General features: G+C 41.2%; 1 protein-coding gene across 1 annotated transcript; it reads left to right on the top strand.

Moving 5' to 3' along the window:
- Positions 1 to 26,467, top strand: YWHAZ (tyrosine 3-monooxygenase/tryptophan 5-monooxygenase activation protein zeta). The gene is made up of 6 exons (XM_086466201.1): positions 1 to 36; positions 2,474 to 2,777; positions 18,511 to 18,634; positions 21,761 to 21,924; positions 22,016 to 22,111; positions 25,419 to 26,467. The coding sequence occupies exons 2-6, from the start codon at positions 2,484 to 2,486 to the stop codon at positions 25,476 to 25,478; spliced, it is 738 nt and encodes a 245-aa protein (XP_086322327.1). The 5' UTR covers positions 1 to 36; positions 2,474 to 2,483; the 3' UTR covers positions 25,479 to 26,467.
- The last annotated feature ends 1,480 nt before the right edge of the window (positions 26,468 to 27,947 follow it).

The following is a 27,947-nucleotide window of genomic DNA, read 5'->3' as shown; positions in this document are numbered from 1 at the left end:
CCGAGACACCCGCCGCCGCGCTCCCGCCGCGCACAGGTAACGGGGCCCGCCGCGCCGCCCCGCCTCCGGCCGCCGCCCCGGGACCCCGCTCCCCGTCCCCGGGGGGGCGGGGGCGGCGAGCGAGGCGGCCGGCGGGCAGCGTCTAGCCCTCCTTACCCCCCCCCCCCTCCTCCGGCCTCGCCGGCAGGGCGGCTCCGCGGGGAGGGAGCGGGGCGGCGGGAGCAGCCTGCCCGGCGGGGGCCGCTGCGGGGGCCGCGCAGGTGAGGCCGCGGCTGCCCCTCCCCGCCGGCGAGGGGGGAGGGGGCGAGGTGCCGGGGGCGGCGGGGCGGGGGAGGGGGCGGCAGGTGAGGGCTCCGCCCGTGGCGCGGCGGGCGGGGGCGACCCCGCGCCCGTGGGCGCCTGGGGAACGGGGCGGGGGGGCCGGGGCGCGCCGCCTCCGCCGGGCGGGGGCGGGGGGCCGGGGCGCGGGCGGCTGCCGCTGGGTGTGGTCTCCCGCCGGGAGCGCTGCCCGGGCGCGGAAGAGCCGCAGCGGCCGCCCCTTGGTCGGGCTCGCTTCCCTCTCCTCCGCCCAGTTCCCCAACCCCCCGCCTCCACCCAGCCTTCCCCGCCCCCCCCTCCCCGGCCGAGGGGTCCGGGCGGTAGCGGCGGCTCCCACGGGACAGGAGGGGGCTCCTCCCTCGTCGCCCCCTTTCCACCCCCCCCCCCCCCCCCTTCCCATCCCCCGGGGCTGTGCCCGCGGGCTTCCCCTCGTCCGACCGCTGTCGGGCGGGGACGCGGCATCCTCCTCTGCCGCCGCCCCCGGCGCTGGGCGGAGGTGAGCGGGATTAACGCGCGCTGAAGTGGGCTGGGCTCCGCCGCCGATCCGCCATGACAAAGGCGGCCCGCGAGGCACTCGGTGTCCCCGCGCCGGGCGGATGCGGCGGCCGCAGCGCGGGGAGGGGCGGCCCGGAGCGCGCCCCCTCGCCCCGGGGGGCCACGCCGCCCGCTCCTCCCCCGGGCCGCTCCATTTTCTGCTGTCACCTCCCGTGTGGGGGAGCCGCGGGCAGCGCCCGGCCCTCGGCAGCCGGGAGCGGCAGGCGGCCTGCCCGCCCGGGAAGGATGCTGCCGGAGCAGCCCGCGGGCGGCCGGGTGATCCGGTAGAGCGGCGCTGGAGCCGGTGTTTTAAGCACGTTCGCCCCCCTCACGGCGGGTGGTAAATAACCGTGGTCAAAACCTTGCTTTAAAATGGCTCCTTAACCCCGCTGGTGGCGGTGCGGCTAAGTTTTCCACTGAGTTTGTGCCCCGGTATTGAGGGTAGGAGCTACTAAAACTTTCTCTTTCAGGTGACTGGAATGTTAAAACGTGCTTAATTTATTAATAAATGGAAGACAGTGCCACTCTTGTTTGTGGTAACTTCATATAAAATGACAAAAAGGTTAATGGTTAAAGATTCAGGTGCTGGGTTGTTGCGTATGGAACGTACAGAAATACATAAAGCATACAGGATCGGAATTGGTTCTTGCTTTAATGATCTGTTCAATCTTCAAAGGATGATGTATCCCAAAGCACATTGACAGGACCTCAAAATGCTCGAGTCAAGATTCAGAAAAGGATGGGGCATGAGGGAGGAGTAATCTTCCTTGATGTGCCAGAAAAAAACCCCAACCTGATAATCTCTGTTCAGCCAAACTTGATTTTTTAAAAAGTGCTGATAAGGTGTGGGTTATGAAGGTCTCGGCCAGGTCGTGCTATCCCAAGTACTGATGTTGAAGTAGTATTTTTAAATAGTAAAATTTCCTTTTGTCTCTGAAAGCATAGCCTCTCAGGCTGAGCAGCAGTACCTGGCTCAGAACATCTACCGTATCCCATTTTGGGAAAGGACGTTAGCGTTGTTGAAGGGTGTACACCTGGAAACTTAGATATTTAGTGCATTCTGACTTTGTAACATCCAGTGTGGGCTTTGATTTGCAGATCCCTGTGCCATGTCTTTCTGCATGTAACTGTAAGATTCTGTTAAAGCACAGAGAGTTGGCCTGGTACTGTTTGTCTAGCCTTTATTTGGTCTTCTCCTGTGAAAGACTTACTATTGGATATTTTCTTTGTCAATTTTATGTTGATAATTGGATGCAGTTGATGCTGCAACTTGAAGGTAGTCTTACGAGAGAGCAATGGCAAAGAACTAGAATTGTTTATGTGCGTAAGATAGGAATGATTTGCTTTCCATTCATCTTTGGTTGCTTTTGTTTGCATTTATTAAAATAATAACACCTTTTTAAAGGTTAACAATTTTTCAGGAGGAAGCAGTGACTTTAACTCTTCAATCCACCTATCCATGTGTTTGAGCACTGAGTGCTTGTGTGCCTTGTGTTCTGGTTTTCAGTTGTACCTCCTGCAGTTCCAAACTACTTAGAGAATGGTTGCTCTGCATATGAAGTTAAAATACCTTTGTCCTTGATTGATGTCTGAATAATGCCTCACTATTTCTCCTCTTCAGAAATATCAGCATGGATAAAAATGAGCTGGTGCAGAAGGCCAAACTGGCTGAGCAGGCTGAAAGATATGATGACATGGCAAGTTGCATGAAGTCTGTGACTGAGCAAGGAGCTGAGTTGTCCAACGAAGAGAGGAATCTTCTCTCTGTTGCCTATAAAAATGTTGTAGGAGCCCGTAGGTCATCTTGGAGAGTCGTCTCAAGTATTGAACAAAAGACGGAAGGCGCTGAGAAAAAACAGCAGATGGCTCGAGAATACAGAGAGAAAATTGAGACTGAGCTAAGAGACATCTGCAATGATGTGCTGGTGAGAAATAATGAAACTGTTGATCCATTTTTACTTAGAGTTGCAGGGTAAATGGTGCTCGGCCCTCTGGGACTGCTTCTAGTCCGTCAGTAAAGCTGTGGTCTCCTATGCTATTTCCAAAGGACAAGGTTTAAAAAATGTCTGACTATTTTTTTCCCTCTAATATATTGATTATTTATATACAAATCATCATAGTTATGAATGGTAATGAATTTGCAAACATCTTGAAGCAGTATTGTATATAAAGTAATAGTTATGAAAAATGACCGAACTAGATACAGGTTTAGTTGGGGGGTTTCTCCTCTGCCCTTCCCCCTCAATGCAGTATTTGTATTCTAGATCACTTTGATTTCTGCAGCTTTAATATGCTGCTCTAGTTGTAAGAGGTAGTTCTTACTCTACGGAAATTGTGCCCCTCCCTGGGTAAGATGATGTAATGTTAGTTATGACTCAGCCATGCAGAAAATTGTCTGCAGGAAGAAGCAGTAGAAATGCTGTGATACCCTCTTAAACTTAAAATTTTTAGTAGCAAACTAAAAGGCTATTCAAGTTAGGCTTTTTCCGTGCCTTGTAGTTATGTTAAAATGTGCATGTACTGGGCAAACAACCCTCTGTTTTCGTTAGGAGACTGGTTCGTGAAATCCAAACCCCTTCCAAATGCTTGTTGCAGATCGTCAGGTTTTTTCCAACTGCATGTGCCTGTGGTGCTTCAGCAAGCACACAGTTACAGCGGATGTCCGGTCCTGCAGCCACTAGTGTGATAGGTGTTACTGTCAGCCACGGAGTTGTCCGCTGGACGGTGGATCCTGCTGGTGTGTCATCCCATATGTGATGAGGGATCACGTACCTGGAGGTGAATGACGTGTGATAGCAGGAAAGTGTTAAATAGCTAAGTGTGTGCTTGAAGATCTGATGTCAAATGAAAATTAAGATCAATGAGCAGCATAAATTTTGCTTACTGTGTGAGATAAATGACACGAGTGGCGATTGCTTCTAGAAGACTGATTCTCCAAGGGTGTGTAAAAGTCGGCATGGATAACTGAGTCTTGGCTTCCAGTTTAGGCTGGCTTCCGTGGTTATTGTAGCACACCCAGTCTCGTATGTTTTGTTATCTTGTGGAAGAATAACTCTTAAGCTTCCACTATGAAAATGGAAATGCCAAACTTGCCCATAGGGAAGAACTGATTTACTAGTTCTTGTGTTGTTAAATTGTGGCTCATGTATTTAAGCCAGGGCAATAAGGATCCAAATCTGGAGTTCTAATTCTTGTTATTTCTTTTTTAAATTAATTTATTTTATAAGTGGGAAGGTCCTTGGGGGTGGATGCTTTCAGTTCAGAGCAATCTGAAATTCTTTCATAAACTGTGTTTGGGTTTAAGAAATCATTTTACTTAAGTCATTGGGCTTAGAAGAACTTAGTGTTTGCAATTAAATTTTTCTTCTGGTAATGGAAACCAGATTGAGGTGAAACTAGTTTTTGTTGTGCATATGAAATAAAAACCTAAAACAAAAACCCAGTTTTCAAGTTTGCTACAGCATCTGAAGTATGTGGGAGCGGGGAAACGGGTGGGGAGTCTTTTTAAATCTTCCGAATCTCAAAATGGACTTGAATTTCTCTTTGTGTTTAATGAGATGCCTATATTATTCAAACAAATGACTATTCTTTGACATTTTACTACTTTTAGGAAGGTAATGTCTTACTAATCTTTAGTGTTGCAAGTCCAGTTTTTCTTAATAGATCAAGGAAGAATTACTGTCCAGAAGAAACAATGCCTTAGGCAGTGATTAGTAATAACAAAAATACTTTTTTAGACTTAGGCTTAAAAAGAAAAAAAAAAAAAAATTATTGTTCAAAGGATAGGATTTTAAATTGCTTTCAAATGGCATGCACTACCTTTGACATTGTTAATTGCGTTGAAGAAACAGATTTACATTTAAAAACATGTTGTTTTCTTTGTTGGAATATCCTGTTCACAATTCATTCTTACTCACCTAGAAACATGATTGACTGTATTGCTTTAATTGACATCCACTTTGCTTTAACAGAAAAAGGAATTGTGGTAACATGTTTAGTTGTTTTTTATGAACAGGAGTCTGCACAATGCTACATGCAAATGTAGGTCTAGGGTTGTTTTTTCAGAAGATCCTCTATAATTTTTGTACTGCATAGTCTCTCTAACTGTTCACAGAAGTGAAAAACAAGGCTTACCAGGTCTTGGTTGGTGTGAAATATGCCATTAATAAGACCTGAAGTGTTAACAAACTTTCAAAGCTTTCAATCACGAGCCTTATCAATTACAGTACAAAAGCAGCTTGGAAACTTTTATATCTTTTATTAAGATTGTGAAGCAGTTTGAGCTGTTGTTGTGTCTTCAATTGCCTGCTAGGCTCTTAAGTAATATTTAATACCCTGAGGTGTTACATCACAGCTGAGTGTGGAAGTGACTGGTATCCTAACTTCAGTGTTGAAGGGAGAAAACCAATTAAGAGAATGTGTTTGTGACTAGCAGAATGTAGCCAAAGCTGGCTCTTTTGCAGCTTCTCACTGTCTTCCCTCATGTATTGGAATCAAATTACTAGTGGATTGGAAGAAATAGCTCCTCTAATCCAGTAGATGCAGAGTGTACTAAACTATGCCTGGGGCTGTGCCCAGCTCTTCCACTAACTTACAGAATGAATAAGAGCAATTAATGCTGGACTTTTTTCTTCCTTCGTAACTGTTAGACTCAGTGATAAAAATTTTAGCGGTTACATAGGTCGGGTCTGACCATTTATTTTTCTCCTTTACACTGACTTTGCAGCAGGAATAGCCAGCACCTACATCCTTGCCACTTTTAAATCTTCCTTCACTTGAACCTGCCATGGAGTACAGCTCTACCTGAACTTGTCCTCTTGTTTGCTGCAGCCTCAGAGTTTGCTGCAGCCTCAGCTGCTGTACAAAGAGGAGACACCTAAAATCTCTTGGTCCAGCACCAATTCTGTCAGATATACACTGCAGTATATTCAGGTGTAGTATAACCAACTCTAATTTGGAGTTGGTCTGGTAGTGCTGATAGCCTGCAAATAATTGTGACACATTGTGCATAGTACAAGTTCCTTGCACTGTAAGACTAGAGACTGAATTTCCAAAATTCTTCAAGAATAATATTGAGTGTCTGTGGGGAAGGACGTACATTGCCATACTCAAGCATCTTAAATGTACTTGAGTATTACAGAAAATTTCCAGCCTCAGAAATTTCATACTGATACAGGAAATTAAGCTTTTTGTTAAGTACTTTTCCTCATGTTAGCTAAGTGTGTGCTTCACATCCTGTTTCACTTTCTATAGTAGAAGGGAGGATCTATCTAAAATACCGGTATAATGATCTTTTATTTGTCATTTCCATAATAAAAATTGTTATTAATCTGATGGGTCTGGATTTTCTTCAGAATGCTTTTTGCAGTTAATGGGAAACAGAGCTGTAAGCGAAGTGGTTCTCAGCTAATGAGGATTGTGAAGTACAGAGAAGAATGGATGGAGAGGTCTTTGCATAGCTAGCATCTGATACTGCTTGCATGTTAGAAGTTCTCAGGAGCTCTAAACTACTAGTAGCTTTCAGGCAGTCTCTGACAGGAGCTAAACGTAAACTAATCATTTAAAACATGACTGGCTATCTTCACTTCAGTAAGAATGTAATTCTAAACAGTTACACTCTTCCCTAGGCTGGCACGTAAGCAGTAGTCTCCTGGATGTCCTCCAAAGCATACAGTGTGTGACAATGCACATGTTTTTCCCCCATGCCCAGTCTTGAGGGGGATGTCTCTTCTTCCCCCAAGTTCCCCACAGTCATACCTTAAGTAAATCTCTTTGGTTGCAGTGCCCAAACACTCTGTTTTACTGTTTCTTTTTCCCTTTCAGTTTTTGCCCTTAAGGTCTAGAGAGCTTCCTGAAACCTTGGCTGCCCTTCAGTGTTCTAGAGTTACTGGTGTGCATAGGTACTACACGGCACTTTTTCCCCACTCCGTCCCTGCCAGAAAAGCTGTAGGTTAATGGTGCTCTTTGAGACCCTCTCAGTATATGGTTTGCTTTCCTCACTGTGTTATTTCTTCCTAACATCACACTCAGAAGCGTAAAATGGTGCTCGTTGGGTGCTCATACTATTTAGCTTTCTCTGCACTTGTTACCCATGCTTCACTTATTAGAAGTGTTAATCGTAGTGAGAAGAGAAGGTGCAGTTAAATCTCAACTAAGTGGCTTTAGGTTTGCAGTTCTTTCATAGGTATATTGTGTTGTGGGGTTGCGGGGGAAGTAGGAGAACGATTAGTAACCTGTCATGGGGCTGCAGGTCACTGGGGGCAAGGGAGTGTAACTCCATTCAGAATGCATTGAAATGGCTTTTTAAAGAACATGCCACAGAATTAATGCCTATTGCAATCATATTCAAATTGCTGTGGGACTATTTTCTGGTTGCCTGCAAACATCTAATAGGTTACTATGTTAACATCTATAAAACCTGTTTCTGCACTAATTCTCAATGACAGGATTAGGAAATTTAGTCCACTCTAGGAAGCCATATGCTTTTTGACATGCACATGTGCGAGTTGTTGGGGTTTGGGGTTTTTTTTTTAAAAGTCAGTCATTGTATGATCAATGTGTCCTCCTAATGGTCAAAGAGCACAACAAACCTATAAAGTGCTGCTAACAAGCAGATAAGTAGGTTGCTTATGAGCTCAAGTGACTGATTATACTATACAACCTTCTATGCTATGAAGATGTCTGATACTAACAAAAAATTCAGTATTCTGACTGAAAATCTCTACCTTTAGTTCTGTGACTCCTGCAGGCTTCCTTAATTTTTTATTTTTGACTGCACTTTGTTTCTGTCTGAGATCTATGTCTTTTATTTGATGTTTTCAGAAAAGAAGGGGAGGTATTTGTAGAAGCTGTTTGCAGAATGTCGCTCACAGAAGGGGGTGGTTAATTTCTTGAAATCTAGGAGTTAGGTGCCCAAAATCTTTGTTCTGAAAAACTTAGCCCTTATTATTTTAAGCTGTTTTCACTGAATGATTCAGCTTGGAAGGGAGTTAATTTAGTTCAACTCTGCTCAGAACAGATCCAGTTAGATCGTATTGTTCAAGGCCTTGTCAGTCAAATTTTGAATATCTTCAAGGATGGAGATTCCACAAGATCTTTGGGCAGCCTGTCATAATACTTGGTCATACCTATGCTTAAAAGAGGAAGAAAAAAATCCTGGTTTGTAATCAGAACTTCTTATGTTCTAACTTGTCTGCTGCCTCTCTTCATTTCACTGTAGACCTCCAGGAAGAGTCTGGCTCTGTCTTGTCTAGGCAGCTGTATGCAGCAGTAAGATCTACTGGTCTTCCCAGGTTGAAGAAGCCCAGCTCTTAGCCTTGCCTTGTGCATTGTGTGCTCCAGCCCCGTAGTCATGCTGGTGGCCTCCACCGGGCTCGCTTCAGTATATCCACGTCTGTCTTGTACTGTGGAGCCCAAACCTGGACATACACCTCAACATGTCACCTCAAGGTGTTAAAGCTGGTATTAAAAGATGGTAATTGGTGATGTGCTAGTGGCGTGTGTGAAAATACACAAGTATGTCTGGTTCACAGATGCTTCCTTAAATGAACTTTTGTATATCACAGAGCAAAATGTAGCCAGGGTTTACAAACTTCCCATGATGGTTATAAATTAAGCTTTTCATTAACTCTCCAAGCCTAGCTTTTTCAGTTAGCATGTGGCTGGTATAATTGCTCACATATATTGAAGGTAGGAGGCTGAGGCAATCTGCATCAACCTCGTGATTTCACTTTGTTAATCCTTTAATCGCTTCCCTGGTTGTAGCTACACACCTTCAGGGGTTTGGGTTTTTGGCTGTTGGGTTTTTAGTTTTGTGGGTTTTTTCTTTTTTTTTTTTTTCTTTCCTGCAGTGAAAGGAGTACCTAAACTAGAGCAAATTTTTTTTTTTTTTTTTAAGCAAATAGTTGTGGGGGTTTTTCTAAGAAAATTAAACTGTTGAATCTTGGAGAACTAAAACATCATTCATGGATCGATTCAAGTATGAGATGACTTGTGTTCGTTTTTATTTATTCTACGTTGTTCATGTAATTGTTTGTAAATGCATGAAGCTTCAGCTCATGTTTGAAAGGATTTTAGATTCTAGCATGTATGAGTAATGCACTGGTGGTTGAGCTGCATGAGCAGAGATGGGCTAGTACTTAGTAATCTTAGCAAGAAGTGCATCCATAATGTTGATACCTGTGTTTAATGCACCCATTTATTATAAAATCAGCTAAGGTGCTCTGCATAAATGCAAAAAATATTTAAACATGCAGTTACCTCTGATACTTGAATTAGCTATGCACACATATGTGTGTGTACACATCTATACACGTATCTATATCCTCTTGCGTTTGTTGGGAGTAGAACAAATCTTTACTATAACCAATAGTCTGTATTAATTTCACTTGGCATTAATGTTTAATGATTGGCTTTGATTTTAAAAAAAATAGTGCTTATACTGTTCAAAAGCATCCAAGTAACAACTGGCTTTATTTGACAGCAGCCTTCGCTGTTCAAGTACTTCATGCACGTACTGCTGATATGCAGTTTTAAGCAGCAAAATAAGTTGATCAGTTTAGTCACCTATGACACTCTTCTCCTTTTGTGCTGTTGAAGCAAGAACTTCATTGCATGTGCCTATAATCTTGTGGAGCTGCTAAGTGTGTTTGTTTCACTATGTGGTTACTTAGAAGGCAAGAGTAGAAATCCTGCATTGCTAAGGTACCAGCTTTTACTTAGCCTGTGAAAGCTGTAAGTGGTAGAAATATAAAATGTAGAATATGAGCAGAGTTAGTGCATTATCTCTGTGTATCTGGATAAACAGATGGCACACTATCTCTGGTTTTATCTGGAAGCTTCTGTCTTGCTACCGTGCACTTGATAGAAGTACATGTTTCTGAAACAGGTTCTCAAACACTTTACTTGTTCCTTGCTGTAGGCAGACACAGCGGCTCCTGGCTCCGAACATGAAGTTGGTTGTCCATTCAGGCAGTAGTTGACTACCATTTTGAAATAGTTTGAGAAAGCTTGTGCTATTAAAGGTGATTGAAGAGCATTAAGATTGTGAATATTTCTTAAACTTGTTTTTTGCTGAACGTCAGCTCTTGTGTAGTTGTTTATTTTTCTTGAAATCTGACAGAAGATTGGCAATGCTAATTAATGCCAATTAATAGTAGAAGTAATAGTAATTCATGCTGCTGCTGAGATGGACAGTTAATTCTTTTTTTTTTTTTAATCAGATTTAATGTAGAACAAATGAGGTAGAAAGCAGTTATGCGTTGTTTGGTGGGTTTTTTTCTGAATGTTGATACCCTTTGTGATTAGGCAGGTAACAAAATACTTAACAGCAGGAATCTGATCTCTGATCAGATTCTCCTAGAGCAGTGTAGGCTTACATCGCCAAAATGGCATTTTTGTTGATAAAATGCTTCACCATTCAGTTTTGTTGCAAGTCCCCAGTATTCAAGAAATAAATTAATGAGGTGATGGGAAAAAAAAACCCACAAAAAAAAAAGGTAAAAATTGCATATTGGCTTTCATTCTCAGCGGAGAGTGTTTTATATGTTAATGTCTATAGCAATACCTCAACAAATTAAATACTTTAATCCTAATTATTTTTCTATTAAATATCTTATTGGCTGCTGCTTTTCATATGGGTTTTCTCAGAGTTGGTTACTAAGCTGGAGAGGTATTTTTGCCTATGCTTCAGAATTTGGTTCCTTCGTTGTCATGTGTTTGTTAAGCATACTTTGGTAAAAACCTGTAATGATTGGCATGAAGGACTTTAAAAGTCTTTTGAATAATCTCAAAGAGTATATCCTGATATGAAGCACGTTTGCTTCCCTTGCCATAGATACTAATGGGAAAGCAAAGTGGTAGAAGGAACAAGCTAGCAAAGGGCATGCTAGTTAAATTGGGGAGGGTAGATCTGCAAGGAGAGCTATGTGTGTGGCTGTGGAAGTGTGAACTGAGATGCTGTTCCTCATTGCCTCAGTTCCCATCCTTTTCTTTCTTTTGCAGACTGGTGGTGGGTCCATCCGTACGTGCCATGTCTTCTCTCTAAGCACCCTGTAGGCATTTTAGTACATACACCTGCTTCTTACTGACTTAGTTCTGTCTCCCAGCATACATGTCAGCATGAAGATGGTTTTTCAGGGTGTCCTCCTTCTTCCATGTTTCCCTCTACCTGCCCATATTCAATACTGCTTCTGTTTTCTTTTCTAAGGAAACACATTTGGACTGTTTTAGTAGTATTTTTTTGCATAATTAAAATTTCTTGCCATTCTTTCTGCTATACAGGATTCCCTTTCCTCCATTAGTCCTTTAGTTCTTTTTTCAGTTACCATCTTACTACTCAGGCCTCATTTCCTCCATTTTTTCCACTTTCTAGATCTTCACCAGACTGCCTACAGCAAAACTGTTGATCAAGTGTACTTTTTTCCTGCTCTTATCAATCCTGGGTGTCCCTGTGCATGTCACCTTTCCCACTGTTGCATAAACTCCAAAATCAAATTCGTCTCTGCCCCCTGAAGCTCCTTTGCCCAAATTCTGAATTCCTCCCCTGCTGAAGCTCATTGTCTCACCTCATCTCTTCCAGCCAGCCTTCTCTCTCTGCTGCTGTCTTTTGCGTGGGCAGCCAGTTTGATGGGAAGAGACAATAACTGGTGCTGAGAGCAGGCAGAAGTCTTGTTTTCCTTCTTCAGCAGATGTTTTGCCAGAGAGAGCTCCAGTGCCACAGCAGCCGCTAGTATTTGACGGATTTCTTGTATTCCTGTTCTAGTGAGCAAATGAGTAGATAGAAATCCATAGCTAACTTTAAACAAGAGGCTTTGCTTTTGGCTGGAGTAGAATGCTGACAGCAGAACAGTACTTTTGGTTTTTCCCCAAGAGGGTTGGAGGTCACCCATGAGGCAGCAGTTGCAGAGCCATGATCCCAGCTCTGGGTAGAATCTGTAATCAGAAGCAGCATAATGAGACTCTCAAAAAAAGTCTGTGTTTGGGAGGGATTGTCTAAAAATATTCCCCTTAAAAATACAAATATTTGTCATTTTCCTCTTCAGATAGACGTATGTAAATAAAATTTCTACTGACCACAAATGGTTTGGTTGAACCCTTTGTAGTGTGTGTGCCAATCTGTGCAGCACAGCTAATTTCATGTGGTGTTTTATAGCCTGAGTAACTTTCCTAACTGTGGTGCTGAGGCAGAAAACACATGCATGGAAAATCGCTCGCTGGCTTTTTATGGGAATGATAGGTGTGTTGAACTTGTCTGACACAGGTGGCCTACTTTAATAATTTGTCATCAAAATAGAAGTCTGTAAAAGAATAGCTCAACAAAGGTGCGCTACAGGTGCTGTGCTGGTTGGTTAGTGGGTTCCTCTTGAAACCCAGTGCATGGAGCTCTTCCCACGAAGTGTGTTCTGGAAACACTGATCTGAATCAATATTTTTGAATGCCTACCTAAGTACACCTGATACTTTGTATATGTAATTCTTTAAAATACACACATTCAGCTGCACAGATAGTCAGAAAATAGCAAGTCACCCAAGTCACCATTGCAACGATGGTCTGGATAGCTTCGTGTCTCATGCCGCAAAGTACGGGTCATTGTCTTCGGAGCATTGGAACACAAGGGGAGCTTGATACTCTCTGGGGTGCAGTTGGTCAATGTGTCTTGATGCACCTGGAAAGCTGAATCTTGCCTTTCAATAGACTGTAATTTTATTGCTTGTTCTAACACAGTCTTCAGCTGGATGTACCTTTTCTTCATATCCATCACATCTTTCTTACTTTTGTTTCCCTCCTCCCCTGCTCACCTACCTCCTTTGTAGAGAGCAAAGGAACCAGCTGCCTGAATGGTGTGAATGTGCAGCAGGGGCTTTTGGTTCCTGTTTGGAAATAGTGCTGAAACTCTTCACATAATCTGAAGTTATCTGGTATTCTTCTAGAAGAAGTGCAGACTTGAATACCAGCACTTTTATAAGCTAAACTTTTTTTTTTAAAATTAAACTGGAAAGCAGGTTTCAGACAAAAGTAATTATCATGTGCAGGTAGCCAAGTATCTCCAGCTTCTTCTCCATAGTGTATTGTGGGTGTTACGGTCACGTTGCTGTAAGGGGAGTTCGGGCAAGTGTGTGGAATGAGAAGCCTGTTGAAGATTACTGTGTTCAGAGAAACCACATCAAGCTCAGGAAGTCCTGGGCATTAATAGAAGCTGACGGAAGCAGGATTTTTTTTCTTGCTTTCACTATGTATTTTTCTAATGGCATCCTCTTTTGGGCAGTGTTGCAGGTAGGTAGTAGACAAAAGGATCCTGTCAGCTAGTACAATCCCTCCTGTGTTCTTGTAATGTCTTGGAGAAAGATAGTGGCATACTGCTTACATCATTAAAATGTTAGGCCGTTCTTCGGTCTCTTCTTCATCCCTATGCCATGTACCACAGATGGATGACAAGTGAATTAAAGTTCAGCTAATACTCCTGCGTAATTCATCTTCAAAATTAGAAATAATGTCATAACTGTGTTAGGTGGCTTTCGATACTGCATGAAAACAAAAGGTCTGCCCTGTTAGCTCTGAGCAGAACTGATAGTGTTTAAATTAGCTAATGTTTATCAGTGTATTCTTCTGGATGTTTATCATTCTGCAGCTTGATTCTTTTGTGTGGAAGCAGTATCTTTTTGCTTCTCCAATAGTTTTTACTTGACAGTGGACCTTAATAATTAGTTTCTTGGTATTTAAAAACAAAGTTTCTTGTTCTCAGTATTTTATATATTACCTGCTCATTTACAACTCTCTTTTTCTAAAATTTGGTGAATTTATTCTTATGATCTGTTTGTCAGGAGGGAATTGTCTTAAATAGAAGATGGAGCTGTTGATGCAATCCTCAAGTGCATGCATAATTATCTAAAGTTCCCAGGTAATAACATGCACTGAGACTAAGCCTTTATTAAAGGGAAATATGCATAGAACTGTAAGCAGCAAGGCAAAACTGAGGCATTTATTTTAATGCTCTTTGTGATGAATTTGGGAATAGCCCTCAGGCCCACACAAGTCATTTGCCAAAGATGTAAGCGCATGCTTTCAGAAGAAGGGTAGTTCTAGGCTTCAAGTGTCAGGAAAGGACTATTCAAGTCTTTATGGGTTAGCTTCCTGTGTTCAACTGAAGTTCTCACCGCAACTTGACAAACTGAACCATGTCTACTTGCACTAAGAAGCAGGCAGACTTTTTGTGGAGGGTTGGATGTTTCTTGTTACACGGAATTACTACTTGTTTTGCTTCCTTCACACTCCCGAGTCTGATAGCTCTTCCCTTTCAGACTTTTATCATGTAAAACCACAGGAACAAGTCCATAGGGTCTTTCATCAAAATAGGCTCAAAACACAATGTCTTGATGTTGCCTGCTCTGGCAAAAGAAGGTGCGTAAGAATGAAGAAAGTGAATCTCTTACCAGTTTAATGTTTAAAATGGGCCAGGATTGAAGTTTGCCAGTAGACTAAGAAAGTTGTGTGCATGCAGCCTCTGTTATGTCTTTGGAGGCAAAGACTTTTCTCTAGTGCTTACTTGGTGGCGGTGGGGGAACGTACCAAATTGATGAGATTTCTTATCTATGGTACGTGTGAGCATAGCTGCTGTCTCCTGAGTTCAAATGTGCTGCCTGTCCCAGCCTGGAGTACCAGAAATGAGGCAGTCGTAATCACAGTTGCAGATGTGAAGTATTGAAGCCTGATCTTTTAACGGCCAGCATATTAGTAAGAGTTGATATTCAAATTTAGTACATGCATGTTTTTTCTATAAACAAGGTAATAATATTCCATTAAGTCTTTCTGGAAAGACTGTGTATGACACTGCTATGAAAAGTATTAGAAGCCCTTGTACAAACTGTTACAGGCTTCAGCTGAGAAGTGCTCTAAGATGCTGCTGCATCTGCCTAACAGACTACAATGCTATGGTTTGTTTCACAGCAGTTACTCTTGCTGTAAAATTAAAAGCTCTGACAATTGCAGTTGAGTAGTTGTGGGGTTTGGGGGGCAGGGAGTGTTGTTTGGGTTCTGTTTAAAAAGCTGTTTATACCAGATTCTGACTGAGGCACTGTATTCACTGCCCATGGAGCTGTAGGTAGTGCGTGTTAGTATATATCAAAAATGGATGGGAATTTGGCGCAATAGCAGGAATGCCATGAAGGAGCACGAGGGCTTAGCTGCACACCGTGTAGCAGTGATACACCCGTGCTGCATGGACTTCAGTTGTCAGGGTGCTGCCCGCATCGCAGTGATGCGGGTCACCTACACACTTGGTCACTGCAGCTCAGCTTATTGGCACAGTCGTGCGCTGGCTGTTCACCCGTGTGGTGGTCAGGTCTACGCTGACAAACATTGTCGTATCAACTGGTAAGGGAGAGAGAAGGTAGGTATGTTGGCAGTAGTATTGAAACAGTTCTTGTTCCTGTTTCTTCTGCTTTGGACAAACAGAACTAATCAATATGATTTAAAGATCAAGATATTCATCCTTGTGGAAAAAAATTCTGTCCTCCAGAGAAGCCTTGCTATTAAAGCATTAAAAAAAAAAAAAAGTATTCCCCATGAGCAGATATATTACCAGATAACAGTGTTAGATTGGTTATGCCTTTCATTATCACTAACATTTTATGTTGTCTTCTGGAACTGAACTCTGAAAGGTCAGTAGTTTTATTGGTCTCATCTGTATAGCTTTCTGCAGCCCTACCACCTCCATGCAGACTTTCACAGCCACTCTCTAGGATAAATCAATGTACTCTGAATCTTCAGGCTAACTTTAAAGGAGTGTTTTGTGTTTGCTTATGCCAGCAAAAGGAAATATATCCTGAAATAAGAAGACTGGTACAATCAGGAGAAACTGAATATATAGTACTAGATAAATAATAGGGAAGAGATTTCCATTCAGTAATTTCACATGCTAGCTTTTAAATGTTAATCTGCTTTCAGGTTTTGTTATTGCATAAATGAAATTCTCACAAAGATATGTGACCTACCAGTCCTACGTGTTGTTTGGATAGAATAGAGTCTTTCATCCAGATATGAGCAAGCTACCAGTGCAGTCTCAGAGTCAGAGCCTCTTTGCATGGGCTATAGTCTATGAATAGCTGTTCAAAGGGATTTTTTTAGTTTGTCAGTCTTCTAAATTCGACATGGGTTTGAAAGTTCTTTTCAGTAGAAGGCTTACACACTGTCCAAGCTGCTGTTGCCCTGCTACTATCTATCTGATCAGGAAGACTTTCTCAATTGGTACTCTTTCCTCTTTGTCTGCTGGTGCACCCATTCAGTTAGGTGTTCGCAAACAACTTTACTCCATTTGTGACCTAAGTGAAGTTTTAAGTCTGGAAGTTTACTTGCTGCGGGAGTGAGCAGAGCTGTACTTTTTAATCGAAGCACCTTCTATATGGATGGTGAATGACTTCTCTTTCTAGAATCACTGAAAATATTTTAGTCTGACCAGTTAATGAAGGGTACAGAAGGAGGGCAACTCCCCATGGTGCCACAAAGGTAGGTGCAGACTGGCACACCTGACTTAATTGCAGTCCTGCAGAGAAAAACTAATAAGGAGCCTTATTCTCTGTAGCTGGTAACCTTCAGATGTCATTGGAGTCACAGGTTCTTGGCACTCATGAAAAACGTCATAGCTGTGAATCTTGAAGTTCTCTAACGGTGAGAACCAAGTGCCTAAGTAGTCACAGAGCGCTGGAGCACGTGACCCACATACCTTATGGCCTTGTGCTTCGTTCAGCCGCACTGGGGCGGACTGGCTCTGAACCCTTCTCCTCGCATAGTGCTATGCCCTCCAGAAGGGTGCCTTTGGCATGAGGCAGCTCGGCAGCCCTTTTGACTGGCTCCATAAAAATATTGCTGCCACCAACTTGCTTGTGTTGTGTTCCCTGTGTTGCCAAAGGATTGTCTCTGCTGTCATTCAGATGGGAAGCAAGGACACAGTATTTTTTGATGTCTGCCTGCGTGATTATAAAATGAAGCTGTATACCAACCCCCACAATACTGGAAATAGCTAATATTGAAGATGATTGAATAAATACCTTCCATTATCTTGAAAACAATAAAGTCCACTACAGGCTTTTATCTCATTGAAGCATAGGCATAGCTGAACCTTGTCTGACTTGGGTTTCCGTCGGCCAAACTTTTTCATTACGCTGTCTGCTGAGATGGAAATGAGAGAGAGCTGCCATAATAGGGCCCTTCCTTTTGAGGGGTTTCACACAAGTTCGAGTCTACCAGGCTGAATGTTAATGATTTATATAAATGAATTGGCAGGACTTTGGTTTAAAACAAACAAACAAAACCAAACAAACTTTACTCTTCTTGCTCTTTCTGTGAATTAGTTTTCTGTAACTTTATGTCAATTGGCCTTTTAAGCAGAGCGGGTATCATGGCCTTTGTCACAGTACAGTGGTTACAGCCTACCATATTCAGCGTATGCCTATCCCAGGAGTACACTGTGTAAGATGTTTGCTTAACCTGCGATCTAGAGGAAAATACTGTAAAGCAGCTGTCATTCTGTGGGTGGGAACTGAGTTAGATTGTCCATTTCTGTGGTGTCATTCTGTGGAAATATGAGCTAAAAACTGAGGCAAAAATGAAATGTCAGTCGTCTTAACTTGCAAGGGAAAAAAGACACCCAAAAATTCTTATTAAAACCTCTTTTAAAAAATAGTTTGCTACATAGTCTTAGCAAAGTACGTGTAATGGCTTCTGGTTTAATTTTGAGTATTCAAGAGCACTTCTGTGCTTTTTCTGGCTTTTAAATAACTGGCTTTTCTTTCAAAGTCTGACTTTAAACACTCAGTATCAAGAAGTTTGACAAGCTTGTACCTTAATTTGACTGAATGTGTTGGAGCTAGGGATTTTTTTTTTTTCCCTTTTTTCTTTTCATTAGATGACTGCCTCAGCTGGGAACTTGCTATGTTAATTTAATAAGTGGTTAGAATAATCTAGAAACACCTGGTCTTAACTGGCAGCCCACACAGGGGATTTGGTGGAGTGACTCCAGAGAGCTACCTTTGCTTTGGAAGCTATAGGAAACACCTCTTAGGGGGCAGCACATGAAGTCAAACAGAGGATCCTTGTCAGTGCTATGGAGTTGACTGTCAGATTGTCAGCTGCCTGGAAATGCAAGAATCCAGGTTCACCTTGCAGTTTTGAGCTGGTGATGCCAGTACACCGTTCCGGTTTATGGGAACTAGGTTAATGAGGCTTATTTATTGCTTGTGTATGTAAGATATTTGGGTCTCCGATTTGGCAGCTGATACTTCAAACAAATCCTTTTATTATCTTCTGTGGATGCAAACTCTCTTCCATTGTATACCCTCTGCCTTTGGATTGCCTTATTTTTGTCAGGGACTGTCTAACGGCTTATAGAAACCCTTTCTTTGGTCATACAAGACTCATCTGCTAAATTAACACAACTGCTTTCTCCCCATAGAGTCATAGCATGCAGCATTCCTTTTTGTACCTACAGTTGTAATCCAGAACACATTCTCTTTAGCCAAATATGCTATGTAGGATGTGAAGAAAATAGGCAAGAAGTAAAGCTGTCTTGACTTTGAAATAGATTGTAATATAATTGAATTGTTGGTTCAGCGTGCTGTGGAAGTATGTATGTTCAAAACACAATGTTCTTTGTTTCTCTTTTAGTCTCTGTTGGAAAAGTTCTTGATCCCTAATGCTTCACAAGCAGAAAGTAAAGTTTTCTATTTGAAAATGAAAGGAGACTACTACCGCTACTTGGCTGAGGTTGCTGCTGGAGATGACAAGAAAGGTATCGTATGTCAGCTTGTGGCTAAATACTGTCAAATTGGATTGCTTTTGGCGGGGTGGTGATGCAACTCTAATTTTAGAATAATTCTGGATGTACATTTCTTTAGGCTTCCTGTTTTCTGAAGAAAAATCATAGATCATTTGCTTTCAGATGAGTTATGAAAGTTTCCATGTACTTCTGCCGTTTGAAGCAGGGAACAGATGTTCAGTCATGAAATCTTGAAATCAGCTCCAGTTTATGTATGCATGCCTCTGGTTTATCACTGAAGTACAGGTTTATGCATCTTCTGCCTGGCTGAGTATTGGAGTTTTTTACCTGTTTGTAGGGGGGCAGTGTCTTGTAGCTTTTTGAAGTCTTATTTGTGCTATTTCTCCTGCGTTTCTACAGAATACAAAAGGTCTGCATAGGTTCAGTGAGGAAAGAGACTAGAAACCATCTGGAGAAGAAAAGGATTAACAAAACTAATCTTACATTTAGGAAAACTTCTTCCATAACCATGGTAGTTTAATGTCCAAATGTTTTTGGGGTTTTTTTTCTTCAAGTTTCTTGTGTCTTCATGTAAGCAACTTGTCTTAATTGCAGATAAGTTGCGCTCGGTCTGCAGCAATACGGGGTGCTCAGGAGCGTGCAGACAACTGAATGCGCGGACTTGGGACTCGGTATCGTAGGGCTTGATTGGACTTCTGGCGCTTACGGTGTGCGAACTGACCCAGTCTTGGTGACTGCAGAATTGCATGTGTAACCAGTACTTTAGATCCGTTACTGTACAGAGGGTAATTGTACTTTCCTTGTAGTCATCTCCGTTCACATGCATAGAAGGTACAGTATTTTGAATCCCAAAGTTTCTGTTGAGGATTAAGTTGCAGGCTCTAAAATTAGACTCTGAAAAATCTTTGTTTGAAGTGGTTTTGAAGTTCATTTTTATTTAACCCAATCTCCTGTCTGAGCAGTTTTTAGTGGGTTTCCAGGTGGGAAAAATGCTTTGAAAGCCCATCTAGCTCATAGTTGCTGTGATCTCTAAACTGAAAATTTCCCCGCCTCCTGCCAAGTGTTTCATTTCACAGGCTTTTCCTGTGTGCTGCTGCCTGTGACCTTGAAGAAGAGCAGTTGATAATTATTGTTTAGGAAATAATGACTGTTTAGTTGGACAGTACTCTTTCAGCCTTTTGCAGTAAATACAGCAACAGTATAAAGCTCTCAACTCTAGGAATTGGATTTTTATCTTCGTAAACTGGATTGTTTATTTTGTTGACTAGGGTTTTCTTATGGCAGTCTAGTGGACAGGAATAATAAGCAGGTACCTCACCCTACTATTTTAGCCTTGAACTTTGGAACTGTACAACACTTTCTAAAGAATTCAAGGTTAAAAATCCTCAAACTTTTTTTATACTGGGTGACTCCTTTGAAAATTAACAGAATGCATCAAATTTTGCGGTAAGTTCCCCAGATCACTAGTAAAAAGGTACTCTGTTTTCTCAAATAAGGAGAAAAAATGTGCTGCTTTTTTCAAAAAATTATTTGTGTTAAAGAAAAATTATTAAAAAAATAAAATGCTCAGCTTAATTCTTTGAAATTACTTGCTTTTCATGCTGCTTGTTTTGCCTTTCATAAACAGCACCATGTTCTGAGGCTTTTCCATTATGAGAAGAGTAAAACACTTCCCACTATTTCTAAATTTAACTTACAGTAAGCCTGGTTCTTCTCAACTGTAATGTAACAACTTCTGGTCACTTTCAAGATATTATGGCAGTTGTCTGATTTTTCTGAAGCACTCCCTTATTAGTGATGGGTGTAGAAAGGACAAAATGTTGAATAGTAGTGCAGTGAGTGTCCTCCCTCTTCCGTGTTGAAGAGGACAACGTGTTGCTTTAATTTTTGTGAATATGTAAAGGTGAACAACTAGAGATTGCATAGACATCCTAAATACTGGTGTTCAGTTATTCTCGGACTTTGAGTACTTCTGACTTAAATACTGATGTATTTTTGAGTCCTTAGCCTAAAATTCCTTTCTTTATTTTTGAATACATGTGACTGGCGCTCTTGCAGAGATCATGCTGGATGCATTTCTAGTTTGATCCAGAAATGTTAGGATTTGAGTCCTTTTGCATCTGAATTGAGTGACTTCCTGCCCACCTTTTTCTCAGATGCTGTTAACGGTCTTGGAGAGCGCAGGAACAACGGTCCCTTTGTGCGCAGTGTCTAGGGAGTCTTAGCTCCTGCAGTCATCAAGGGCATAGTCCAGCTTGTGGGCTGTGTTGGGCTGCGATCTCTGACTTGCGCAGGCATAGTCTGCTCGCAAGTTCAAGTGTGTTCAGTGAGAATGGAAACGGTTGAGCTCTTCAATCTTAGTGTAGACAGTATCATGTTTTTCTCTCCCGTGTTTGTAACTTGTACAATTGAACCAATTAAGAGAATGCCAAAAGGTTAATCTCTGAGGAGCCCAATTGTTAATTTTTCTCCTTCACTTCAAAGTTTATAGGTACTAAACTTTTAAGTTAGGTAAAAAAGCTTTCCATATCTGCATTAGAAATGGAACTATGTTGGAAGCTTGTAAAAATATATATTCGGTTTGGGTTGAGGTATGCCACACTATCTTTGCCAAGCAATTTGAATGGAAATTCCTAGATGGCTGTTACTGAAAGGGTTCAGCATGATAGGCAAAGATCACCAGTGTTTTCTGTGACTAAAATGTGGATCTGTAATGCTTTGCAGTGTTTAAAGACATTTGAAATTGCGGTGCTATATCAAACCTCTGTGTAGTTAAAACTTCAGTTTTGTGCCTTTTCATGTAGGTGGTGGGTTTTATATTCCTGAAGTGCTACAAAACTGCTGCAAACATTTGTGAATACAAGTAGTCAGAGGGTAGCAGAGAGAGACTCAAACCTGTGATTTGGTCAATGACAACTTCCTCCTTTTTTAAAAAAAAAAAGTAATTAAAAAAAGTAATTTAGTAAAATCTTCATAAAACACCACTTGTTAGGTAAAGTGCTCATTCACAGGCATTCACTCTTAACGTTCTTGGTTCATGCAAGCACATACACGATCCTGATTGTGTGTCTGAATACAGTATGTGAATTACTTACTTGTTGTGGTTTTTGTGTGTGTGTTTGGTTTTTTTCCCCAAAGGGATAGTGGAGCAATCACAACAAGCATATCAAGAAGCTTTTGAAATCAGTAAAAAGGAGATGCAGCCAACACATCCTATCAGATTAGGTCTGGCTCTGAACTTCTCCGTGTTTTATTATGAGATTCTCAATTCCCCGGAGAAAGCCTGTTCCCTTGCAAAAACGGTAAGTCTAAGGGGGAGGGAAATTCCATTTAAATTATTTGCATAACCTTTTGTCGCATGGCCAATGGAGTTGTTTGTTTTTATAACACTAGGCTTTTGATGAAGCAATTGCTGAACTTGATACATTAAGTGAAGAATCATACAAAGACAGCACGCTAATAATGCAGTTACTGAGAGACAACTTGACAGTGAGTATCCTTAAAGTTTGCATACTGTTGGTAATGGGATTGGTCTTTGTGGCACTCAGAGTTGTTCTGTTCATTCTTAGCTGTGTCTGTCACTTACTTAGCGATGAGTTTACAGTACCTCATGTTTCTGAGCTACATCTTTTTTTTCCCCGCCTAGTCCTTGTTTGTCTGTGTGCTGATTAGCATGGTCTTCTGACAGATGACAAATATACCAAATTCTTCAGGTTTTTTATTCAAGGAATTTAGCATGTTTAAGTGAGATAGCTTTGCTAGTCACAGTCCAAACTATTACCTTTTGCTAAACAGCATTTGAGAATACGGTCTCATTTGCCTCTTCAAAAGTTACATCAAATTCCAAATAGCTTATTCTGTGTGATTGTGTGTGTAAGGAATAGGTCGTACATGAAAACTGCAAACAAAGCTAGCAAGTCCATTTAAGGATGTGTTTAAGGGTTTTTTGTTTGGTTTCAATTTTGGTAAAGCTGAAATCTAGCCAGGCTGTTTCCATGGCAGTCATAAAACAACAATCTTAATTCTTTCTTTTCCTTGGACTCATAGCTGTCTGGTGTAAGTTACGGCTCAAGATCGTGTTGCTCTGTCAGTAATCAAATCTTCTTGGGGGGAGTATAAACCTACTTTGAGCTTTAAGACTGGCAAAGATAAACATCTAAAGCAAATGAGACAGTAAATGTAAGCAAATGTGCAATAGTGTAATTAATGGCATAGTTCACTCCCTGTCTTTGTGGAGGAAAGAGCTGCAGGCAAGAACTGAAACAATAAGAAGCACCTTGTGTCACCAGATGTAGCCCCTTATTCACCTCTGTGCATCTGATATCAGAGGCCTTCACAAAACATCTGGGCTTCCTTTAACATAACTGAAAGTAAAGTTGTACAGTTGCATAAAATGGGAGTTGTTTTGTTTTCTGCTTTTGTTTTGAACACTTTATTTCCCTGTTCCTTGGAACCTTTTCCACTAGAATGGCAACTTAGCACTACTGAATAAACTACTTGTGATTGTTCCAGCTGTTGCTTACAAAACAAATGGAAGAGATTTCTCAACCTCTGTAGTGGTGACAGACACCAGGGTTGGCATCGCTCTCAATGTCTGTGTGTGCTGTCTCCTTGAGTGAGCTTGCTCAAGAGCTGTCCTCTGAATGAGTGGTATTGAGATAGAGAATAGAAGCTGACTTTAATTGCTAGCTTCCTGGTAAAAATAATGTAACGCTTGTTATAGCAGTTGGAAAGCAAATTGTTTCATACAAGGGCAAAAGTTGGACTGAGCTACCATAGTGTGTGAATTGTGGTAGTAGGCCTGGTGATTGTTGTGAGCTTTCCATTATATGGGAGAAAGCTGTAGACAGCTGCAGGATTCCATGTTCTTGAATGAATGATATGTCTTGCCGTAAATGCTTAGCGTGACCGGTACAAGTGCATTGATTCCATGTTTTTCCCCAACTTTTTGAGGTAGAAAATAACTTGATGTATGTGTGAGTGACAAAGACTGCAATGAATTTTGTAAATGTAAAAAAGGTCTGGTTTGCTCATTATGCAGATCTGTTACAGTCTGTGAGGTGGGCTTTTGACAGTGATTCAGCCTGTCGATCAGTTATGTGCAGGGGTGGTTTTACATCGAGTCTTGCGTGGCTGAAGAAGAGTCTGTTCATTCTCAGCAGGGACTGAAGGCAGAGAGGTGTTCAGAGGGTTCTCTAACATAGAAAGTCATCTGCTTTACTGGGTTTGCTAGATAGTTCCTTCTTTGTTGCGAAATTTGTTTTGTTTTCTTTAGTGAAAAAAAAAAAAAAGCATCCCTTCCCCCTAGGGGCTTTTTTCCCAGCAAATTTGTTAAACTGTGCCCTCAACTAATAATCCTCCTTTCATAGCGGTCAGGCCCTTTTAATTTAATGAATAAAGGTACGTATATGTACATACCTGTAGATACTCTACAGGTGAGGATTTAGGATAGAAGCCTCTGATGAAATTCTGATAAAACTGTTCCTTATCAGAATAGCACTGAAATTGAGACTAATGTAGTATTATGATAATGCAGTGTAGAATGTAGTAGGGTGGCTAGAGAGAGGCTAGCATGCTGTTGTCTCTGGTAAAATAACATTGCTTAATGCCTTCAGTAAGGAACATCTAGTGCAGGTAACGTGTTATGTTCAGGGTAAGAACAAGGCTGCTGGTCTTGCTCTTACTGTCTTGTACTACTGGAAAGGATAAAATGTTTCTGGTTTGGGGGTTTTTTGTGGGCTTTTTTTTTTTTTTTTAAAGCACCTTATGAGACCTTAGTGGTATAACACTGTAGGTAGAGAATTAGTTGTTCTTAGGTTTTACCACCTTATGCTATAGAGCGTGAAGGATTCGGTTAATGCTGCTGTAACTCCGTAAAGTGAGAGAGTACAAATCATACTGGGCTGGTAATAGTTTGGAAGCAGCCAGCGTGGTAAAATACTTGCTTCACAAAATAATTTCTTTGTCCTGGGTGTTGTTCTGGAACTGATGCTTAGTTTCCGTAGTTGGTACTTAATCTTCTCAGTATGATTTTATGGAGCTGAAAATAAGATTTTGTGCATACTGCATGTTTAGCCTGGTTTTCTTCTTTCCTTGTCCTACCCTCCAAGTTTGGAAGCTCTGTGCTCCAAAAGTTGCTGAAGGGGGACACGACTGACTGAATAGATACAGATATCAAGGGATAGAAATTTTTGTGGAATGTTTTTAGTTTTGGGGTTTTTTTAAAAACAAACAAACAAACAAAAAAAACAACAAACAAACAAACAAAAAGAACCACAAACCCCAAAAAACTTCAGATGCCTGTTCAGAAGAAAAGGTAGCATTTGCTGTAATGTTGGATGTGGAGAGAGACCTTTACTGAAGCTCTTCCTTCAGAAAGATGCATAAAGCTCACTTGAGGAAAAGGTACTACAGGAAACCAAGTAGTGTTAGTTCCTGATTCTCATGTATCTGTTCTGTAGGTCTGATTCTTGCCTGCTTGTAATTGTATTTTAGTGAGCCTTGTGGATATGAGACTTCATGAACAGTCAAACCCGAACTTCCTTGCTAAATGCAGTGTAGAGTTGGGTCACCTAGGACTAGACTGGCATTTGGTGATTGCCAAGAAATATATTCATGGTGACATGCGGGTTGTGGTTTATTTGGGTGGTTTTTTTTTTTTTCCCATGGTGCTTAGTAGGACCTCTTACAAAAATCTTGTTTAAGAAGTAGGCTTGCTTTCTAATAATTTCTTATCAATTATTAGTCATAAATGTTAATATCATACCTGCTTTACTTTGTGTTCTTTCCCAAACAGTTGTGGACATCGGATACCCAAGGAGATGAAGCTGAAGCAGGAGAAGGAGGGGAGAATTAACCAGCCTTCCAACTTCCGTCTGCCTCATTCTGAAACTTACACAGTAGACCATTTGTCATCCATGCTGTCCCACAAATAGTTTTTGTTTACGATTTGACAGGTTTATGTTACTTCTATTTGGATTTCTATATTTCCCACGTGGTTTTGTTTAATATTAGGGGAATAGAGCCAGTTAACATTTGGGGAATTTATCTGTTTTCATCTGAGGTGGCCAATATAGGGTTGTGAAATTTTTATACAAGTTTTACATGTTTGGCATAGTACTTTTGGTACATTGTGGCTTCCCACAAGGCCAGTGTTAAAACAGCTTTCTATGTCAAGCAAAGACGACTGCTTGCATATTGGTCTGTCATGATGGAAAAAAGGGAGAGTCAGTTGCAGCCACAGGTGTAGTTCTCATGAGTGTTCAAGCTGGAGCACACATGGCTGTGAATAAACTGATGTCCCATGGATATTGCATGTCAAGTCAACATGTGAAATCTATGGAATATGCCGATCAAGTGTACATCTTTGATTGCAGCTGAAGTGTTCCTTAAGACAGTTTGATAACCCAGTCAACTTTCTCTAGAGAAGGACAGAGAAACGGTTCACATTCCATTATTTGTAAAGTTACCTGCTGTTGCTTTCATTATTTTTGCTACACATTTTATTTGTATTTAAATGGTTTAAGCAACCTAAGAACAAATGTACAAGTAAAGATGCAGTAAAAAATTAATTGCTTGATATCCATAATGACACTGTATATCGAGCACAGCAGTAAAACAAAAACCCATGTATTTAACTTTTTTAGGTCTTTTGCTTTTGTGATTTTTTTTTTTTGATACTTGCCTAACATGCATGTGCTGTAAAAATAGTTAACAGGGAAATAACTTGAGATGATGGCTAGCTTTGTTTAATGTCTTACGAAATTTTCATGAACAATCCAAGCATAACTGTTCAGAACATGTGTATTAAGTTGATGTAAGTGGAATAAAAGTTTTATGAATGGACTTTTCAACTACCTTTGGTGTAGATTTCATGTCATCTGTCTTCCCACACCTGCTAGGGTAATGGCAGTATTACAAATTCCATATGGAAGTATTTTCATTATGGAAAATCTTAATACACATTTAGGCACTTAGTTAATTTCAGGGAAGTCAAGATTGAATACTTCATATCTGATTTTAAGACTGCTATAATTGATTAGTTTACAAATTTTAGATGCCTACAGCTTTCTCGCTGTCAGGCCGGAACTCTGGAGATACCTTAACAAACATATTGGTCCCCAAACTTACGGCAAAAGGCATACGAGCCTCTTTTAAGAGCTGACCTTTGGAACAGGTCTAGCTGTACGGAAGCCCATAGCTTGCTGCTGTTGGCTCTTTAAAGAACTGAGCAGGACACTACAGCTCAGTTTGTGGAAAGGCTCCCCAGAGTAACGATGCTCTTCCTTTCCTCTTCCCCAGTGAGGTCTGCACTGATGGTGTTCACAGAGTAACTATGGTGTTTGTAGATACTTGGTTTGAAACTGCAGTGGTTACAAGGAAATTGAGTCTAATTTTCAAACAATATCACATCTCTCAAGAACTGATACTTTTGGTAAATAATTGAACTGTATTACAATATTTGAGTAGCCAACGAGGGAAGCTTCAGTGGCCTTTTTCTTGAGATTGACTGCACCTGTAAGCACAGCATAAGCATTTTCTAGTTTTAGGTAGCTTTTATTTGGATGACAAGTTATCTTGGTGTCACCAGGTTGATCTGATACCTGGAATAAGATGATGAACCAAATCACTGAATGTGAACTCCATTGCCTGACCCTTTTGCACATGCAGTGGCCCTAAGCAAGTTACAGGTCTAACTTTAGTAGTTCAGTACAGGCTTTTTATTGTATTTAAAGAAAAAAAAAAAGTTAAAATACATATGATCACTGCATTTGGAATGTGATGCTCCATTTCTAGAAGCAGCTGAGCCCTCTGTCCCAGAATTCAAGAATCAAGATTGGTAGAAAAGGTGGGCAGGATAATCTTAAACCTTAAAAGAGTAGTTAGGGACACCAGTTACCATTGTAGAGTTGAAAGTTAATAATCTGTTACAATAGGTAATAACAATTAGAATCTGATTAAGAGCAGGAAGAAGGGAAGAATATGGAGGGCAAAGGTTAATGAGGCTTTCTAAGGGAGAACTTAGTATATCCCTCAATTACTACTGAAAAGAGTAACAATGACTTCTTTAATACATGAAAGCACTTGTCAAAAGGAAAAAGCAGTAATCAAGAACATTTACAAAACAAAGGGCTACATTCCAGTCTGGAAGCTACACAAGTTGTCAGAGCATGACGAAAAAATTCCTTTGGGGATATTGGATCCGCTTTATAAAGGAAAGACCATATCTGACTCTGCAGTAAATGAGAGTTCTGTCTCTTAGAAAGGCTTTAGTGAAGATGTTGCTCTCTTCCCTTGCTGAAAAGATGTCACTTTCAACTTGCAT

Source organism: Leptosomus discolor, chromosome 5, assembly GCF_034619465.1.
Source record: "Leptosomus discolor isolate bLepDis1 chromosome 5, bLepDis1.hap2, whole genome shotgun sequence".
NCBI classification, from domain to species: domain Eukaryota; kingdom Metazoa; phylum Chordata; class Aves; order Leptosomiformes; family Leptosomidae; genus Leptosomus; species Leptosomus discolor.
Note: the sequence above shows the minus strand (reverse complement) of the source record. Positions and strands in the feature narration are given on the sequence as shown.